This window comes from Lycorma delicatula, chromosome 6 (genome assembly GCF_047948215.1).
Source record: "Lycorma delicatula isolate Av1 chromosome 6, ASM4794821v1, whole genome shotgun sequence".
Classification (NCBI taxonomy): Eukaryota; Metazoa; Arthropoda; class Insecta; order Hemiptera; family Fulgoridae; genus Lycorma; species Lycorma delicatula.
In genome coordinates this window covers 48995648-49018752 of record NC_134460.1, presented here as the reverse complement: position 1 = coordinate 49018752, position 23105 = coordinate 48995648, and the positions used below count along the sequence as shown (strand labels likewise).

The 23105-nt window shown below is 29.4% G+C and overlaps 1 protein-coding gene across 1 annotated transcript in view; it reads left to right on the top strand.

The window, feature by feature from the left end:
• Window positions 1-332: 332 nt before the first annotated feature.
• The window catches only part of LOC142326607 (very-long-chain 3-oxoacyl-CoA reductase-like), a 44279-nt gene continuing 21506 nt past the window's right edge, over window positions 333-23105 (top strand). Inside the window, exon 1 of the mRNA XM_075369196.1 lies at window positions 333-771. Coding sequence (XP_075225311.1) covers window positions 612-771 — 160 coding nt within the window. The 5' untranslated portion in view covers window positions 333-611. The remainder of the gene's footprint in view (window positions 772-23105) is intronic.

The window sequence follows — 23105 nt, the reverse complement described above, 5'->3', positions numbered from 1 at the left end:
GACAGAATTTTTCATAGAATATTATTTTATTACTACAGGATTCATTACGAATGATATTTTAATTGTAATTGTATAATTTGGAATGTTTAGATTGTATTTGAAATCCATTTTAAGGGTTTTGTAATGTGATTATATTGGCAGAAAATAAAGGATTTATTATTCTTATTATCGGTAGACAAAACCTGATTATTCATTTCTGATTTTTTTTTTACACCAAAATTACCTGTTTATGCTTTGTTTCGTTCATTCCCCCTCTTAATTTCCTTTGTTGCATTGTTTGAATGTATGCGATGTAAGTGCATGCAGTTTATTTTTTTTGTGCAGCCGAATAAGTAATGTTGTTTAACGCTATCTATACGCGGCGACCACATGCTTAATGCAGTACAAACATTAGTAATAAAGCAGTAAGAATGAATTCACCATTTTCAGGAACTTGTGTACATTTATTATGAGAAACCAGTCCTTCATTATCAATCAGAGCGGTTCAGTTCACTTGTATGAAGTTCACGGCAATCGATTTTCAAACTTTTTTAATTAAGTTTATTAACTAATGCGTTAAACAATTATATAATATTATTTATTTAATTTTAATCATTTGTCAACTAATCGAAATGTTTTTATTATTTTTATTTTTAAAACTATTTACCTATTTATTCATAACGTATGTGATTTATAAGTTATTTTTATTTATAAAATTTGTCATTTATAAAAGAGTCTTATTGCCATTTATAAAGAAACCGATTGATTTAAAAAATACTGGACAATGGGCAGGTACGTATTTAAATTCAAAATATCATGTAAAAGTAATAGTATAGTTCAGTTTTTAAATTTTGTTTCGAAAATCTGTGGAATGCAAATTATTTTCGTATTCAAATTATTTAGTATTGTAGAATATTATTTATGTATATCAAAATTCACTAGTACCATTAATAGTAACATTAATTTTTTTTTTGTATTAATTTAAAAGTTCTTCAAAATTTTTTAAATAAATATTTCTCAATCATCGTTATTTTTCTTGCGTTTTGTTTAATAATTTAATAAGAAACAAAAAAACGTAAAATAATCAAAATTTCTATCATTGTAAATACAGTTGATGCATATTTTAAATGAAAAAATTATGTTTCCAATGAAAGGGTAATACAAATCTGAATTCTATTACATTGAAATCGTAGGATTAAAATCTACTATCTTAACTAGATTTAATCTCCAATATAATCGGTATTCATTGGTTGTTGGGGAACTAACGGCCTCATCAATTGTTGGTTTAGACAAGAAAAACTACGAAACTGTAATAATGAACTTCAATAATTTTTTGTAATAATGTACTTTTATTTATGCGCGTTTAATTTATTACCGTTTTCATTTTTATTAGTTATAACGCATTATTTCGTAACTAGCACCAATAATTCAATAAATACAGATTGAAAATACAGTAATTTTAATTTAGATGTATTTTTACACTAAAAAAAATCTTAATTAGTGCTTGAATGTATATTGTATCCATAACTACACTAAATTATATGTACAATTGTTATTGTACAATCCTTTTTTCTATAATACTTTGAATTTTTTATTTCTTAGAATTTTCAATTTTTTTTTGTTCGATTGTTTTCATTTTTGATTGTATTATTATTATTGTTGTTATTAACACTTATTTGAAATTTCAATATATGCCCAGTTTCTGTGCAAGTTCACCATCTTCTCTGTCTTCATCGAACCAGTCACTTTCACTACCACTGTCTATAAAAATGATAAATTTACCTGTCGTTAATTAGCCACCTTCTTATATTCAATTTCAGCTTTTTTACATGTTCGTAATATGGTTTCCAATCATCCTTATTATTTTTTTCCTCAGCTAATTTTTTAATATCTGATACTAAAAATGTTATTTTATTACTACCATCATATCTTTTCAGAGCTGACCATACCATCTTGATCGGTATTAAATCGGAATGACAAGATGGAATTCGTAGAAGTTGATGTCCGTTTTATTTTTAATAGTTCATCAAAACAGTACTCTATTTTAATTTTTATTTCTGTGTGATTTAATTATGACATAAAATTGGGGTTTTAAAATTGCTTTCTTAAACGGAATATTTTCTAACCGATATTTAATCACTTTTCCTATCACTTAAATCCGGAGGCTTTTCTAGACACATGAATTGTGGTATGGCGCATTATCAATAACAAAAACTAAATGACGGTGGGGAAGACCTGGAATTAATTTTTAAGATGTCCACTTTATGAAATTATTGTTGTTGACGCAATCGTGATAGTCGCCGCTTTTATTAACTCGTTTTCCAAGTTAATATAGCGTTCAGAATTAACATCATTTTTCGACCAGCGTTATGATTAACCGCTCACCTTTATTAATCAACACTTTTACTTCTGCACCACTGTCATCCGACCACGATTTTGTCGTCGAATGGGGCGTTAAAGTAAACTATTTGTCTAAATAAACAATCTAAAAATTTTATTTTCTGCAATCGGTTGTTTTTCTTAAATACTCTACCCCTTTCCATTGGATGTCTTCTTTCTCAATCGAAAGTTTCCTATCATTATGAGTTTTACATCACTTATACCCTAACTCTTTCAGGATAGCTGCTAGTGTAGTGTTTAAAATTATAAATTGAATTCTTTTTTGATATCTTCAAGCATTTTATTTAATATAGACAGTCATTATATTTTGCGTGAAACTCGTTAACTGTCAAGGGGTTGTAACCCTTGATCAAATTCACTAATTAATTTGTTATTTTAAATTTACTGATAAACGTGTAGTCTTGTTCAGGCCGAACATCACCAAAGTACACCTCCATGGTACTTCTTTCTTTTTCCTGTTTAGCCTCCGGTAACTACCGTTTTAGATAATACTTCAAAGAATGAATGAGGATGATATGTATGAGTGTGAATGAAGCGTAGTCTTGTACATTCTCAGTTCGACCAATCCTGAGATGTGTGGTTAATTGAGACCCAACCAACAAAAGAACACCGGTATCCACGATTAGCATTCAAATCCATGTAAAAATAAATTGGCTTTACTAGGACTTGAACGCTGGAACTCTCGGCTTCGAAATCAGCTGATTTGGGAAGTTGCGTTCACCGCTAGACCAACCCGGTGGGTTACCTCCATGGTACTACCTTCGTGGATATGGACAATCTAAATCCGACCCACCGGGTTGGTCTATTGGTAAATTGGTCATCGTAAATCAGCTGATTTTGAAGTCTAAATTTTTAAAGTTCAAACATTAGTAAAAGGCAGTAGTTACTTTTATACAGATTTGAATACTAAATCGTGGATACCGATGTTCTTTGGTGGTTGGTTTCAATTAACCGTTCGTCTCAGGAACGGTTGACCTGAGACTGTACAAGACTACAATTAATTTACATACATACATATCCTCACTCATCCTCTGAAATAATACTTTACGGTGGTTCCGGAGGTTAAAAAGATAGAAGAAAGTATTTAAATCCGAATAAAAATAACTAGAATTTTCCACTTCGAAATCAGCTGATTTACGATGACGAGTTTTACAACCAGACGATCCTAACTATAAAGAGAAATAAATTAATTAACAATATCATAGTATTTACAAGATACAAACAAAAATACAACCAATATAATAAAATTGTAAAGAATACATTATAATAAAATTGTAAAATAGTTTTATTATTTTTTAATCAAATTTTTTGCCATTACTGGTGATTAGTTATCAGACAAAATGCGCAAAATTTACAGATTTTCATTTTTATTTAATGATTTTGGAATATATCATTATTATTTTTTATTTCGGTATATGTTAACGTAATTTAATTACAGTACTCCCTTTTTTAAACAATAGTAGTAATATATATATAAATCAGGAACACAAAATATTCAGACCCAAATAAGTTACTATGCAAATAATCGAAATAAATGTAAATACGCAGACTAAATAGTTTCGCATTGCAGGCGAAACGTTGCGATATTGTTTTGTATTTTTTTTTTAGTAATAATATCTTAATATTCTAAAATGGTTGTTTTTATTTGAATAATTATAATATGGAATATTTGTAATCTAAAAATATTTTATCTGCGTATTTATATTTATTTCTAATATTTGCGTAGTGACTTATTTGGGTCTGAATATTTTGTGTTCCTGTTACTTTAACATCCAACCGAGAAGTTCATTTATTTCATACATTTATATATATATATATATATATATATATATATATATATATATGAGGATTTATGTATCTTTAACAATATTATCGACAGATGGTAAATGAACAAAAAGAAATAGGATTGGCAATGACAAACAGTTATGTTTAAATTATCATTATGAAGTTTAAATTACAAAGTATAAGGCATAAAAATTAAAAATTAAAAATACATGCAATTAAAAATTATAAATTTTAAATTATCAGTTGAACAACAGTTTTCACAGAATAAGGATATTTAACCTATCTGCAATAAGAATAGTGCTGAAACAAAGAACTTACCAGTTTTTGCAATAATATATAGTTATATATGATGAGTCTAATTTTATGTTGCATATGTATTTTGAATGATATGATAAATATAATGTACCTGACGATGGGCTAAGCCTGAAACCGGTTGTAAAAAAATTATACCTGCTATATGTAAGCAATAATAAAAAACTTATATTTTTGTATAAAATCTTAAAATAAAGGAAAAAAAAAATTTTTTGGTTTTTCCATTTTTTGAAGAAAGGTTTTAATAATATAATTAAGTTCTATAAATTGGTGTTATAGAGGAAGAAGAGGAAGTTGAGGAGGATGAAATGGGAGAAACAATACTGAGATCTGAATTTAAAAGAGCATTAAAAGATTTAAATGATAGAAAGGCTCCTGGAATAGACGGAATACCTATAGAATTACTGCGCAGTGCAGATGAGGAAGCGATTGATAGATTATACAAGCTGGTGTGTAATATTTATGAAAAAGGGGAAGTTCCGTCAGACTTCAAAAAAAGTGTTATAGTAATGATACCAAAGAAAGCAGAGGCAGATAAATGTGAAGAATACAAAACAATTAGTTTAACCAGTCATGCATCAAAAATCTTAATTAGAATTCTTTACAGAAGAATTGAGAGGAGAGTGGAAGAAGTGTTAGGAGAAGACCAATTTGGTTTCAGGAAAAGTATAGGGACAAGGGAAGCAATTTTAGACCTCAGATTAATAGTAGAAGGAAGATTAAAGAAAAACAAACCAACATACTTGGCGTTTATAGACCTAGAAAAGGCATTCGAAAACGTAGACTGGAATAAAATGTTCAGCATTTTAAAAAAGTGAGGGTTCAAATACAGAGATAGAAGAACAATTGCTAACATGTATAGGAACCAAACAGCAACAGTAACAATTGAAGAACATAAGAAAGAAGCCGTAATAAGAAAGGGAGTCCGACAAGGATGTTCCCTATCCCCGTTACTTTTTAATCTTTACATGGAACTAGCAGTTAATGATGTTAAAGAACAATTTAGATTCGGAGTAACAGTACAAGGTGAAAAGATAAAGATGCTACGATTTGCTGATGATATAGTAATTTTAGCCGAGAGTAAAAAGGATTTAGAAGAAACAATGAACGGCATAGATGAAGTCCTACGCAAGAACTATCGCATGAAAATAAACAAGAACAAAACAAAAGTAATGAAATGCAGTAGAAATAACAAAGATGGACCACTGAATGTGAAAATAGGAGGAGAAAAGATTATGGAGGTAGAAGAATTTTGTTATTTGGGAAGTAAAATTACTAAAGATGGACGAAGCAGGAGCGATATAAAATGCCGAATAGCACAAGCGAAACGAGCCTTCAGTCAGAAATATAATTTGTTAACATCAAAAATTAATTTAAATGTCAGGAAAAAATTTTTGAAAGTATATGTTTGAAAGAAGCATTTGGAAAAATATAGTTAAAAGAAGAGACAGACTTATAGGCCACATACTAAGGCATCCTGGAATAGTCGCTTTAATATTGGAAGGACAAGTAGAAGGAAAAAATTGTGTAGGCAGGCCACGTTTGGAATATGTAAAACAAATTGTTAGGGATGTAGGACGTAGGGGGTATACCGAAATGAAACGACTAGCACTAGATAGGGAATCTTGGAGAGCTGCATCAAACCAGTCAAATGACTGAAGACAAAAAAAAAAAAGATTAACACAGAATTATTGGTTAATAAAAGAAGACGACTTTTCTTTTGTTTTTTTATTGTTATTATAAAAAATTCAAAAAGCTTGATTCAAACTCATCGGCAAACATAAAAACGACTTTGAAATGGTTGCTTTAAAAACATTCAAATGAAAAATTCGTTATATCATTCTGGAAAAGTAATGAGTAATTAAAAGAATTTTATTATTATTCCCACCGTTTTTTTTTGTTTTTTTTTTTTTTTTATATAAAATGGAACGTTATGCTTTATTCTTTTGATTTCCTACATTTGATTCAGTGTTTCTATAATTTTTTATGTTCTATTTTTGGTTATTCTCATTTACGTAAATGATAGTTTGTCGAAGTTTTGTCGTACAGTTCATTACATTTGTGCAGTAATAAATTAAAAATAAATGAAAATAGACAAGAGAGAAATGAATAAATAAATATGTTAGCACAAAAAATCTACTAAACGTTTGAGCTAACAAAGAGTATCGATAAAACTACTGATTTCTATATTTTAATTCTTTTAAATATAAATAAACTATAAATATGCAATCTAAAAATAAAGGTTAAAGCCTATTCTTTACCAAAGTATTTCTTTATCTTCTAAAAGCTTATTTTAGAACTAGGAAAAGTAAACCCTCTCGAGCTGTAACCTTTTCAAAAACTTCTGGTAGTATTTATATATATATTTATATATATATATATATATTACTACCATATATTACTACAACTACCATATATTACTACCTATATAATTATATATATATATATATATATATATATATATATATATATATATATATATATATATATATATATATATATAACGAATACACTATGTTAAGAATAATCAGATTATAGACCAGCACATTTTTTTTCACAATAATTTTCAAAATAATGTTTTTTTTAAAATTCACTTTCTCATTTGATTAACGCTTAAGATTTGTTGGACAGAATAATTTAATTAATACCCCGCTACCGTAACATCTCAACGGCTGAACCGATTTATATGTATGATCCCGCGTTGGAATCCTTACGTTACCTGGATTGTCTTAGACTATATAAATATGCATATATGTTTAAGTAAATTAAAAAAAAAATTAAAAAAAAATTATACTATATATAAGTATTATATACAAAACTTTCTCCCAAAATTCGCTCATTTGAAAATCAAATCTTAAAAACCGTGTTCAGAAGTTTCCGATTCCTAGTTTTATTAGCTTTTTTTTTTGGCAGTCGTATTTTTTTAAATTTTTTAACAAATTTGAAACTTATTTCTAACTGTTGAATTAATTTAGCACAGAAAAAGGAGCTTATAGTAGGAATAATAAAATGGAAATCTGTAGCTTATGAAAAATTCCATGACTGACCGGGAATCAGACCTGGGACCTCTGGATGAAAGGCCGATACACTATCACTCCGCCCGGGAACATTTACTCCTATTTCTAAAATATTCATTTATTTCTGTTCAGTCCTATTACAATTACGTAGTCTATCATAAAAAATCCATTTTTGTCAAAGCTTGTCCCAAGTTTGGAATCCCATATAAATAATAACAGTAAATAAAGATGACAGCTTCTAGCAGAGCAGCCAATCAGACAACAGCATTCTGATCACGTGACCTAAGCCAAGCCCACTTACTCTAGAGAGAAATTTACACATTATGCAGCCTTTTACAAGCAAAATTCCCATATTTCACTCTTTCGCGAGGGTCATTAATGATTCTTTATTGTATATGTTACTGAAAAACATTTGAAAATAAAATATATTCATTGTTATTAAATAAATATTATATTCGTTGTTAATGTTTATTGATGTCGTCCCTAATTTTGCGTAGTGAATGTGTAGTTATTATAGTCTGTCGATGACGTCAGGGAATTTTTCTCATTCATTATAATAATAATTGTCTTTTTTTATTCAATGAAAATTAGGTATTAACAATAGCACTGACATTTGATCTCTATTTAATGTAAATACAATATTACACAGTATTTTATTCATTTACTATATAAAAGTGATGGATTATAAACGTGCGTGTTTAGATAATGATTACGCAACCGCTAAAAACGACCTAGATTAGCTATCTGTAACGCGAAATCTTTCACAGTTTTAGAAAAGGTGTTTAAAAAAAGTTTAATCACATATTATTACAAAAATGGAGACGAAACAAATAAAGATATTTATTTATTTTTAAACAGTAAAAGAAATTGCGTCCTCAACATCTTAAAATCGCACGTAACAACGGACGATGTAAAATTTAATCTATTATTGGAATATACGTATGAAAAAAATCAGGGCGACCAAATCGATTGTCAAGACATTGCTTTTAAAATTAAAAATATACCCGTATATAATTGTAGTGATTTAGATCAAGCGTTTGAAAAACTATTAGCCGAAGAATCCGAATTTCAAGGTAAAGGCAGCGGTTAGTCATTAATCAGTATCGACGGTTTAATGTTGTGCATAAATAAATTTAAACCGTTATGCGGTTCTTCTTATATAGATTTACCCGATAAAATAAAACGAAAGGCTGTGATTAATGTTAAAAATTATGATGTTTACTGCTTTAAATGTGCTATTTTATTGAAAAATGTAACCAGTAATAATCCACCATGTTTAGATAAACGTTATACTGTTGATTTACAAGATAGATACGACTTTAACATGTTAACTTTTCCAGTCAAGATAAAAAATATAAAAAAATTTGAAATTGCTAACAATCTTTCTATAAATGTATATACGCTGACAGATTATGATGAAGTTAGACCTTTAAAAGTTTGCATAATTGAAAAACCAAACCATTAGGATTTATCGTATTAAAAGAATAATGATAATTCTCACTATTGCTACGTAAAAGATTTTTCACGACTAGTTAGGTCTCAATTAACGAAAAACAATCACGTAATAGATGTATGCAAACGTTGTTTTACATTCTATTATAAAAATAGAAATAACGAACCCAGAATGAAAGGCTCATATAAAACGGTGCATTCACAATAAATCGGCACATATAAAAACACCAAAACCTGGTGAAAATATAAGGAAATTTAAAAGATATGAAAATCAATTTCCAATGCCTGTTGTAGCATACGTCGATTTTGTATGCATACTGAATCCGACACGTTATCATCCAACGTATACAAAATCATTTAGTTATAAAACCCATGAGCACAAACCGATGAGTTAGTGTTTGTATTTCGTTTGTCACGAATCGGTTTTCGATAAAATAAAACAAGTCCTCCCGCAAGAACCTGTACTTTATAGAGACGAAAAAGCGGCTGAAAATTTCATAAATGTTCTAACCTATCTCGCGAATCAAGTTGCAGATGAAATGATACACGTTGCAATAACACCTCTTTCCGTCGATGAACAAGGAAAATTTGACAACGCTAAGCGATGTGAAATTCGGGTTGGATTGTGAAAAAGTTTGCGATCATTGTCACTTTACCGGTAGTTATCGATCCGCATTATGCAATAGCTGCAATTTACGCAGAAAAGCACAAAATACGATACCGATATTCATTCGCAATTTAACCGGCTACGACTCGCATTTCATTATACGACAGCTGGATTACGACGAGAAAAATATAAACATCATACCTAAAACCATCGAAAAATATACAATTTTTATGAAACGGATATCTGATGTTTTAAGGGTAAAATTCAAGGACACTTTTCAATTTATAGCCTCCAGTTTGGAAACATTAGCGTCCAATTTACCAAAACAATCATTTAATCACGCCAAACAACACTTTACGGTAGACGATTTACCAATGTTCAAAAAAAAGGGCGTGAATCCGTATGAATATACTGATTCATGGTCGAAATTGGATGAAACACAATTACCGACGAAAGAAAATTCTTATAGTTCGTTAACTGATTCCCATATTACTGATGATGAATACGAACACGCTAAAATAGTTTGGGATCATTATAAATGTAAAAATTTAGGAGAATACAGCGATATATATTTAAAATGTGATGTGCTGTTGTTGGCCGACGTTTTTGAGAATTTTAGATCGTTATGCCTACGAGAATACCGCCTTGATGCCGCACATTATATTTCAGTACAAAAAGTACAAATTAGCTTTCGACGCCATGCTATATAAAACCGGCATTGAATTGGAACTCTTCACAGACGTCAACATGTATATGTTTATCGAATCGGGCATCAGAGGCGGCATATCGACGTCTATCAAAAAACATGCTGTGGAAAACAATAAATACCTCGAAAACTACAACGCTTTCAGTAAATATATAGCTTACGTTGACACCAATAACAAATATGGGTTCAGTATGAGTCAGCCTTTACGAAATGACAACTTTAAATGGGAGGATAAAGAGCATTTTAATCAAATTTTAGATTCTATAATGAATCTTCCCACGATGCGGATATACGCTATATATTCAAAGTCGATGTAACGTATCCGATACGCTTTCATGATCATCATAACGATTTGCCATTTTTACCCGTTTCAAAATTCCTGCCCGGTTCAAATTACAAAAAAAATTATTGACCACTCTCAACGATAAAACAAAATACGTCTGCCACTAATGTAGTGCTCAAGTAGGCTATAGCGAATGGGTTAATTGTAAAACAAGTGCACAATATATTGTCCTTCGATCAGAAAGCGTGGCTCAAGAGCTATATATATTTGAATACCGATAACCGCAAGAAAGCCGCAAACGATTTCGAGAAAGACTTTTACAAACTGATGAACAATTCCGTGTTTGGTAAAAGTACGGAAAACGTGAGAAACTACAAGAATTTTAAACTGTTGGTCGATGAAATCAAAATGCGAAATTTAATCGCGAAATCCACCTTTATAGACAGGATAATATTCAAAGAGTCTTTAGACGGTGTAAGTGGCCAAAGATACGGTGCATTTAAATAAGTCGATTTATGTGGGTTTTACGATATTGGATCACAGTAAAACTGTGATGTACGACTTCCATTACAACGTTATGAAGCCAAAATCAATTTATGTTACATGGATACGGATAGTTTCATCTACGACATTGAAACTGATGATTTTTACGCCGACATGCGATCTGTTTCAACATTCGATACGTCAGATTATTCGAAAGACCATCCGAATCATTCTGAGAAAAATAAAATTACCGGGTAAATTTAAAGACGAAGTAAACGGTGATCAAATTGTTGAATTTATCGGGTTGAGATCGAAAATGTACACCTTTAAAACAACAAACAAAAAAGCAAAGGGTATAAAAAATATATAGTACAAAAAAGTATTACCTTGACGATTATAAAGCATGTCTTGACGATTATTTGCTAAACGTTTCAAACCTAGATTGTAGATCCTATAAATGAAATTAAAGAAAAAGTAGATAAACCAAGATCACCTCCAACCGATGGAGAAATTGATATAGATAGAGTAGGACGTGAACTGGGTGATAGATTGTTACCTCATTTAGAAAGACATCAAGATAGGTGTGAAAAGTGTTTGTCGGAACAAGATTTAGAAATTTCAGATGATGAAGAAGTAGGTGTAGGGCATTGAACTATGTTATCAGAACAAACTCAATCCGTGTATACAATGCCAGACACTCCATTTACACAAGTTTCTGACACACAAGAAACAATTACAAGTGAAGAATATAAAGAAGATATAAAACCGTATTTAGATGTTAAAAACAGACCCAAAAGCATCAATGGATCATGTGTATGGTGTAAAGTATGATAAAAATACAGATACGAGCACTTTGGGTAACATTAACATTAAATTTATAGATGATAAATTCATTTGGACTTTACTAGAACTTGAACACTGGAACTCTAGACTTCCAAATCAGCTGATTTGGGAAGACGCGTTCACCACTAGACCAAATCGATGGGTCAGCTTTTCCGAACCTATATTAACATTAACTTTCTTCTTTGTTTTTACCAGAAAAAAACATGTGATGAAAGTTTGTTAGGTTCTACATGAATCACTCTGAAAGAAAGAAAGTACAATACCAACTCTTGATATTATTATAAGATTATTATCTGGAATATAAACGGACTGCTAGTATTATCACAGTACTAACCAACCCTAAAATAATAGTAACTGTAAAGTTTTCTAATATTTAACTTATCGATTTAAAACTGTTATTAAGTTTTTTTCTGAATGGATTTTAATAACAGAATAATTTTCAAACTTTATTACAGGAATTGGAAATCAATTTTTAAATAAAATTTATTTTTTTTAGAAATCATAATTTTTTTAATTTTCAGTGAAAAGTTTTTATTAGATAAAAAATTTATTTAAATAAGTAAGATTCTATTAAAAATATGTTTTGACAAATTCACTGAAGGGAGTAAGATGATATGGTGGTAAAATTTAGGTTTGATTTAACTAATGGTAAATTCATTAACATTTTCAATAATTTGTATTTTACAGCTTTTATATTCGGGTAATCCATTCATTCGTAGTGTTCTGAGATTTGGACAAGTCCTGTCACGACTGATGCTTCCAGACTTGTTCTACTCTTTGCTAACCTCTTTGTTTCCGCATATTTTTCCTTTAAGAAAACATAGTTTTCCTTTTTTTTTTAAATAGCGTATAGTTGTACAAAATAAAAAAGGAAAGAATTATACATTTAACTGTGTAAAGACTAATAATTGTAAAACGTTCTAAACACTGGCCTCGTATTCCGTTTATCCCAGGTTCGATTCACATTTACGATCTTAGATTTTACTGTTATTCAATTACCATAATCCTAATCATAAATATAACTATTATTCGATGTTTTTCTGTTTTATATACTCTTAATAAATCAATAAGTTGATGATAAAAGAAGACTTTAGTTGGGGGTTGTTCGCTATCTACTACTTGCAACCTGCCATTAGATTCAAGGTCTGCTGCTTGTCCTGGGTGGATTTTTAATAAATAAAAATTTTCATATATAATTATTCATTAAATGTGTAATGCAACGAATTATCGATTATGAAATCACTACTATAACATTTAAAAACTCGTGAAAGGAGTAACATTATTTTTTTAAAGGTAAATTAATATTTTAATTAAATTTATCTGAAGGTCTTTTAACGTTGACGATTTATTAAAAATAGAAAATGAATTATTACAAGGTCTTTTAGGCCCAAGTATTACACTAGATAACAATTTAGAACTCTCGACTTCAAAATTAAGTGATTTATGATGACCAGTTTTACTGGATTAATCTAGTAGTAATGCGAATATTGTTTAGACGATTTAAAATATATATATATATAATATATATATATATATATATATATACGAATGAATCAATTTTAAAGGAATTTGTAGCAATACTTAAATTACTATTAAGCAAGGTTATTTAATAACAATAACAATAATAATAATAATATTTCTATGACCGTTGTTTTATAGTTAAAAAGACAAATGACTGTAGAAAATTACTATTTATTCAGTGATAAACTAACGTTACTTTGCAATATAATCCCCGGCTATATTTAGAAATTTGTTTCATTTTTCTGTGAAATTTTTTTATTCCAATATTAAAGAACTGTTCACCTCGAAGTCTGATTCGTTATTCTACCGCAGTTTTGAGCCTCTCATTGTACCAAAATCGATGCTACGTAAAAAACTCTCATACAAAAACAATCTGATAATTCAAATTCGAAACTCTAAGGAGTATCGAGAACACCTCTTGACCTGAATTTCGAATAGAGTCTTTTGAACGGTAACGGGGCGGGTTTTATTCTTCAGAAAAATTACAACTTTTGAAAACAAATCGCAACATTTTCTCCTCCTTACTGCGCGTTTCACTGAATTTTCCATCATGTCACATTAGTATTTTTTGTAGATTGTAAGTTGTTTTTCATAATAATTGTAGATTATATCGGACCTTTATTGTCTCAATACACTGTTTAGCATTACTTTACCGGCTGACACTGAAAATTGGTGACGCTTATTTTGCTCTATTCAAACAATACAATCTTCTCACACAAATTTTCGCGGTTAATACATTTTTTATGAGTGTTTTAACATCCACGAGTGGATTTCGCAAGGTTTTACACCTTCATAAAATAAAAATCTTATTATCATGGTAAACTATTTTTCCACGTTACACGTTACAAACGTTTTTTTTTTTTATTTTAAAATAAAAAAAAGATTATATAATACTAGAAATTCAATAATTAATACATTTTTATTCAGTAACATAGAATGTATTTTAGTTACACCTACACTGCAAGTATACCTATACTATAGGCATCTTACACAACTATAGTACTATACCTACACTATAAGTATAGTGTAGGTATACCTATAAATCATTGTTCATGATTTTACGATTTTCAATTTTTCTGACGAATACATTAATTTTAATTTTCTAAGCATTTGGCACCGTTAGTATTAATATAATTTACATAAAATAATATTTCCACTTACTAACAATTTTTAATTTTAGTATTCGAGCGCTTTCAGAGTCACTTCTCCGAATAGATAATAGATAACATAATAGTCGTAAACATTTTATGGACATGACGTTACATTTTATTAACGTATAAATTATTTTATTATTTGAAAATCGACTATTATGAGCATAACAATCTTAACTTCAATTTAATTATAATTATACATAAAAAATTATATGCACGAACATTAAATTAATAAAGTCATATAATCCCTGATGATGGAGAAGTGACATCGAAAGCGTTCTGATACATTAAAAAATTTTGGTAAGTGGAAATATTATTTTATACAAAATACATTAATTGTGATCGGTAGTAGGATCCCCAAAATTCTTTTATAATTTGCATTTTCTATATTGTTACAAAACCAGAAGACCTTGTGCATAATTTATGAACCGGTTTGATTATAATAACATGTTAGGGCGTAGTTACCTCTAGCCACAGAGGTAACTTTAAAATGATAAGAATCATTTTAATTTAAAGATGTAAATATTATTACATTTTTTCTTTTTATGTCTTTGTATGCAGACCTTAATTGATTTTAAGATTTTGGAAATTTTCCAACATTTTAAACAACGCACTAATTATTATTCTACGCACAATGAAATATTTTATAATAAATTAAATGAGTAAATGTTAATCATAAATAATAGAACTATGATCCCTTATTTGTCAACTAAAATATATATTTTTTGATAAAGGGATTTTTTTTTTAAAAAAAAGGGATTTTTTATTATCTATTAAAGACCCATTGTAATTAGATAAATAATAGTGCTTTTAATAATTAAATATATAAAGAATTTCAAAAAAATATAATTATAATCGTAAGTAAAAGTGAAGAATGTAATTTATCTAATCTTCTACTAGTACAGCGGAAGGGAATATTTTTCCGAAATGTTCTACTAAAATATATCTGTATAAAACCATAAAGATCTGTCTTCAAAAGATGAATATATCTCGTGATACGATTGTCTTATTCAGATTAAAGAAATATCATAATAAAATACAGTATATTCCCTTAATTTTATTTGTGTAAACAATGGAATTGTTTGACATTGTAAACAATGTCTTATATTTTTCTTTTTGTCTTCAGTCATTTGACTGGTTTGATGCAGCTCTCCAAGATTCCCTATCTAGTGCTAGTCGTTTCATTTCAGTATACCCCCTACATCCCACATCCCTAACAATTTGTTTTACATATTCCAAACGTGGCCTGCCTAAACAATTTTTTCCTTCTACCTGTCCTTCCAATATAAAAGCGACTATTTCAGGATGCCTTAGTATGTGGCCCATAAGTCTGTCTCTTCTTTTAACTATATTTTTCCAAATGCTTCTTTCTTCATCTATTTGCCGAAATACCTCTTCATTTGTCACTTTATCCACCCATCTTATTTTTAACATTCTCCTATAGTACCACATTTCAAAAGCTTCTAATCTTTTCTTCTCAGATACTCTGATTGTCCAAGCTTCACTTCCATATAAAGCCACGCTCCAAACATCTACTTTCAAAATTTTTTCCTGACATTTAAATTAATTTTTGATGTTAACAAATTATTTTTTGACTGAAGGCTCGTTTCGCTTGTGCTATTCGGCATTTTATATCGCTCCTGCTTCGTCCATCTTTAGTAATTCTACTTTCCAAATAACAAAATTCTTCTACCTCCATAATCTTTTCTCCTCTTATTTTCACATTCAGTGGTCCATCTTTGTTATTTCTACTACATTTCATTACTTTTGTTTTGTTCTTGTTTATTTTCATGCGATAGTTCTTGCGTAGGACTCATCTATGCCGTTCATTGTTTCTTCTAAATCCTTTTTACTCTCGGCTAGAATTACTATATCATCAGCAAATCGTAGCATCTTTATCTTTTCACCTTGTACTGTTACTCCGAATCTAAATTGTTCTTTAACATCATTAACTGCTAGTTCCATGTAAAGATTAAAAAGTAACGGGGATAGGGAACATTCTTGTCAGACTCCCTTTCTTATTACGGCTTCTTTCTTATGTGCTTCGATTATTACTGTTGCTGTTTGGTTCCTGTACATGTTAGCAATTGTTCTTCTATCTCTGTATTTGAACCCTAATTTTTTTTAAATGCTGAACATTTTATTCCAGTCTACGTTATCGAATGCCTTTTCTAGGTCTATAAACGCCAAGTATGACGGTTTGTTTTTCTTTAATCTTTCTTCTACTATTAATCTGAGGCCTAAAATTGCTTCCCTTGTCCCTATACTATTCCTGAAACCAAATTGGTCTTCTCCTAACACTTCTTCCACTCTCTTATATAACCTTATATATGTCTTATATAACTTCACTTTCTCTCGTGATCGATGTGCATATGTTCTTAACATATAAATCAATTATTATCGAAGTTGAAATATTTACGCACTGTTAAAACAGCGTTTTTTGTTGTGATAATAAATTGATGTTCCATTCAGTTTTTTTTACAATTTTTTAATTTCCAGGCATCATAATTCTAAATTTGTACTGCAAGAAGACAAGTATGGTAATCGGTAAAAAAAAATGGTAAGGTCATTTTTGTATTTTTCGACGTTTCATGACCAAGGTATGAACCCCCCCCCCCCCAAAAAGTGGGGGGTAATTCGTACGTACGTACCTATGTACATATGTTGACGTGTTTGAAATTTAATAAAATTTGACTGGATCCACCGATTTTGATGAAATATTGTACAGAGGTTCGAGTATACTGGGCAATTTGTTGGTAAAATTTTGGGATCAATAACTCCGTTAGGTAGATAACTTTTAGAAGTCAATTTTCTTAAAATTTTGCAAACATAATCCCACCTTATATTAAGCTCAATACATGTATGCATACTTATTTTATCATTTAAAAAAGATTGCCCCAAATTCTTCCCTACCCCAAAATTTAAAAAAAAAAATGTTTTTTTTATTTATTACATACTTTTTAACAGAATTTTTTTGTATCTCCCTGAGCATAGTAGTAATGCGTGGCACAAATAAAAACATACTTTGGGGGCATTATTTGTAGGTAAAGATTAAAAATATCGATTTTTTGTGTTTCATGAAACTTTTTTGGTCTATTTTCATGTATTATTTTCCTCTGCATAAGAGTAAATAACAAATGCCAGGGAAGTATTAAAACTTTGTTGTCAGCTTTTTTGTTAACTTCAGTTTTTAAGATATTTATACGGAGGTAAAAACCATATAATCTTTTAATTTACTAGTCTTTAAAAAATAAACTGTGTTGTTAACTACGATCATTTGAACTAACCTGTTTGGTTAAGGTAAGGTTAAATAGTATTTTTATATTTTTTTTATTTATAAATAACTCTCTATTTGGTTCATGTGCTTTTCGATCAAGCTTACCAGTTTTTTTAGCGAAACAAATTATTATTTATAAAGAAATGACGCTACAAAGGAGCCTTGAAAGCAAATCGCAACATTTCCTCCTTCTTACTGCGCGTTTCACTGAATTTTCTGTGATGGCACATTAGTACTCGTTGCAGATTGTAAGTTGTTTTGTGGCATATCCTCCTTATATTATAAAATGGTAAAAGAAATGCTGAAAACATGAAAATTACAATAACTCGAGAACTAATTGATCTACTGGGAAGGACAATGGCTTAAAACATTCGGAGAGTAAAGTTACACTTAATGAGACCACCACCTATATTTTTCCTCACCTTTGAGTCGAGATATCAGTGAAGATTGGTTCTCCTCATATTGTAACAAAGTAAGAAGAACGTTGAAATGCTGGCCGGGAAGCGGCCAGGAGCATAGCCGTATAGTTAGGTAATAAAATGCGAAACATCTTACATTAAATATGTTTATCTATAAATGGAACCGATATTTTTCTGTTAAAAAAGAATACAAGATTTGAACTCAAAAAAATTTGACTACAATAATGCTGAAATTTTTCAGTATTTTATTAAAGATTATCGAGCTAATATTATTCCCCCATTGATGATGTTGGAAATTACATATTCGACCTTATTTATTTAAAAATTATTTTATTTATAAAATAATAATTAAAAATGTTTTTTTATTAATTTGTTAAATCATTTATAAAATTAATCCTAATTTAATTTTTTGATGAAATAATCTTCCTTAACATACATAAAATCTATAACAAATCATTGAATTAATTAATACTTGGGGAAATTAATCAAAATACGATTTGAATTTTGAATTATTTTTTATTAATGCTTTAATTTTCAGTCGCATCAACAATTACAGTCATTAGCGACTAAAGTAACACTATCATGTAATATTATATAAAACAACAAAAATCATAAACAATAAAGAATAAACATAAATAACAACAATAAATACAAAATAAATTACATAAAGACAAAAATCACAAAATCGTATTCTTCATTCTACTATAGGAGAGGAACCGCAACAGATGTTTTACATTTTTGAATGTTCGTAAAAAAAAGCGGAATAAAAGTCTTGATTTTAATTTTTTTTTTTTGACTAAAAGTTTAGGAGTTTACATTAAACCTGTTTGAAATCCTTGTTATGTTTTAAATATCCAACTCGTCTTTTGGGAAAAAATTATTTTTCGACACATTAGAATATTACACGAATGAATTCTACTAAAAAAATTTAAATTATAATAGGTCAAGGCTATAAGTTTTAAAACATTTGCCAAAATACTTCCTGCAGTTTAGCAAAATTAATTCAAGAGAAAAGAATGATAGAAAATAGTTTTAACATTCTTTTGTTTGTAGAAATGTTTTTAAAAATTCCTTTTCTTCTTCTAGATGTAATTTGATTTTAATAATGCTAACTTCTAACTTCTAATAGGATTATATAAAGATATTTTAACCTAGAAAAACAAATTATAAAACAAGAGAATTCTCAATTTTTTTTATTTGCCCAAAACAATTTATTATTCTTTTCATATTAAAAGATAAAAAATATTTAAAATATCTCAAATAATGATGTTGAATAATTAGAAACGAATCCATATTAAGTTTATGCACTATTTATTGATTGAAAAAAAACATTTTTGATTAGATAGATCTGGTAGCTTTGATTGTTCCAATTGTATTCCAGTTTAATAGTACATCGAATAGTAATTATTCATTGAATATGAATAATATATCGAGTAGTTGTAATACATTGAATATAATTAATACAAATAATAAATCGAGTAGCTGTATACATTGAATATAACAGAACTATTACACATCATCCTGCCTCGTCTGTCTACAACCGAGTGTCCACCATAGAGGTGTGTACGGGTCTGGTCAGCCCTAGCGGCGAGAAATAGAACTACAACAATCAAGCTACCATTACAGTAATTTAAATTTGAACAAAATATAATATTAAAACTTAACAAATGATATCGTATCCATGAAATTTGCCTCTATATTTGAAAATGCTAAAAATAAAACTAAACCCGCCGAAAAAGGAAATATTTATAAATTAATTTGTAAAGACTATAATAAAAATTTGTGATACGTAGAGCAAATTAAAAGTAGATTTCAAATTATAATGTTGGATTATGTAGCTAATAATAAATAAACTAGAGAAATCGGCCGTAGCCTAAATTTGCCTGGAAAAAAAATTAGTTTTCTCAAAACGAGAGTTTTAAACATTTTTCGCAATAAGTAGGAATTAAATAGTTGGAAAATTTACTTTATAAAAAATTACGTTTGGAATTTCATTGTTGAATAATTATGGGGTATTAATCAATATGTGAATAACGACATATCGTGAGTGATTCATAATCAACCCCCAGAAAAAACTATTGAAGATAAATTGATGAAAATTTGTATACATGTTCTTCTTATGGTGTAAATGCACACTAAAAAAAGATTTTTTTAAAATTCCGAGCTTAAATGGTTAAAAGAGAGTAAAAACGAAATTTACTATTTTTTCTTCAATTTCCCGGTAAAAAATGAAAATATCAACTTGACTACTGGTGTGTGTAATCTTCAAGTGAATTTCTAAAAACCAATTTCTAAATTGTTATAAAATTCGATCTTGAAAGGGATGAAGAAAAGTAACAAAAATTTGAACAATGATTGCAAATTTTCCCCATTTGCAACTATAATAAACGAGATATTCACTAGATAAAGGCTTGCAAATACTCATCACATAAATAATTAAAAACCATTTTCAGATTTTTTGATTTCGATTTTTTAAGGGATGCAGCAGTGTACAACGCGGCGGCTCAACTAACATAGCCAGTGTTACTGTATATCACGCACACTAAGAAAGGATTTTTTTGAATTCCGAGTTTAAAAGGTTGAAAGAGAGTGACAATGAAATTTACTATTTTTTCTTGAATTACTCGGTAAAAAATGAAGATATCGGCTTAACTTTTGGTAAGTGATCGTCACGTGAATATCTGAAAATTCCTTTAAAAAGGTTTTGAAATTCGACCTTGAAAAGTGTTAACAAAGGTAAAATTTTCCCATTTCCGACTATACTAAACGAGATATTCAGTAGAGTTGGGTTTGAAAATTCTCTTAAGATAAATGTCTATAATCCATTTTCGTTGTTTTTCTATTTCGATTTTTTTTTTTAAGGGGTGCGACGATGTACGGCTTAATCAACGTAGTCACAACCACTGTAACTGTATGTGCGACGGGACGGGCTGCTTGATTAAAAAATAAATAAAATAAAAGAAAATTCATCGCGACGGGAAACGCACGTAATCATATACCGCGGGCGAAGCCGCGACGGGGAAGCTAGTATATATTTTATTCATGTACTAGCAGACCGTGGAATCCTTTGCTATTGCTAGATTTGATTTATATATTAAATAAATCCAATTGGCAAAACAACAGCAGTACCTATCGGATTTAATTCAAACTACTCTCTAAACACAGTAGTAGATTCAAAATACCGCTAACATTCTTTCTACTGGTCAGATCGAGGATCTGACCAATCTTTTACGGATAACGCGGACTATTTTGCAAAAACCCGCGCGTAAATCGATCCAGTAGATTTTAAGTCTATAGCCGATACACATACGAACATTGCCTTTTGTATATATAAAAGAAGAAAGTCCGTTTATATATTTGTTTATTTATTTCGTAAATATCTCGACACCGGCGCCACCTAGGTTGTATAGTTTTTAAAAAAATGTTTCTTTTCCCGTAATTAATATATTTTCTGAATATGAGCCAAATCATTCCATAAATAAAATTTTTCTAAATATCCGAACACTAGCGACACCTAGCGGATCCATTTTTCGCAAACATTTTTTTTTTCACGTAACTAATATATATTTTGAATATGAGCCAAACTGATCATAAATAATTTTTTTTTAAATATCTCGCCTCAGCGCCACTTAGCGGTTCCAAACTAATTCAGAAACCTTCGCGGGCGTGCGCACAAAAACTCACCAAAGTTTCATGGCATTCGGATGAATGGTATAGTTAAGCAAACGGAACAAACAAACATTCATTTTTACTTCCTTGCACGAAGTAAAAAAAATTTTGTGATCGCGAAAAATTGCGGGTTTCAGATTTCAACGGAAATATCCATTTTTACTTGCTTCGGCGTAACGACGGTACGTATGTGCGTACGTTTGTATGTAAGTATCTCGCATAACTCAAAACCGATTAGCCGTAGGATGTTGAAATTCTGAATTTAGGACTATTGTAACATCTAATTGTTCACTTCCCCTTTTGATTGCAATCGACTGGACCAAAAAAACCCAAAATCCCCCAAAAATTGGATTTTAGACTTTTACTTAACTGCAATAATAAGCCCTTATTGAGAGATTTTCAACGATATATCATAAGTGGTACTTATTTTTATTGGTTCCAGAGTTACAGCCAAATAAAATTTTAATTAATGAAATATTTGCATCTTATAAGGGAAGGCACATCAGTTCAAATCCGACTTTTTTTAACTTTTTTTTTTTTAACTTTTTTATTCAAATCTCCTTTTTTAACTTTTTTTAAAAATTTAAATATATTGATTTATTAACTGCAGATTGTAAAAAAAATAAATAATAATTCAATAATAACAATAAAAAAAAGAAAAAAACATCAGAAGTTATTAATGAAATAAAATTTTATAAACTTTTCATTTAAAAAAAAAAAAAATGTGTATATGTAATTTAATAGGCATACAAGGAAGTCATGTAGCGTCCACATCAGACTTTTATATATGTAGTACGCTTGTGCCTACTGCCGGGTTAATTGTCTGCATAATTCGATTGTTTATCAACGGATTTTTACAATTGAGGTGTCATTCTGTTTAAAAATAAAATGCATAATAAATTTCGTAATAGGTAAAAATTGGATAAAACAAATGAATACAAAGATACTGAACATTAAAAAATTAAAATGCCCCACCATTTTGACATTTTTAAAGGTGACGTTTCCAAAATTTTTTATTTTGTAGAATAAAACGCTAGTCTTAGATTTGCCAAATTTAATTAAAGTACTTTACCCGTTTTTTTGTTAAAAATCACAAAATGGCGACCAGAAGGAAAATAGGGCTTATGTCAATATGAAATTTTTTACTCATTCTGGAGTCCGGAACACTCACTCTCTCTCTCTCTCTTTGTGTGTGCGCGCG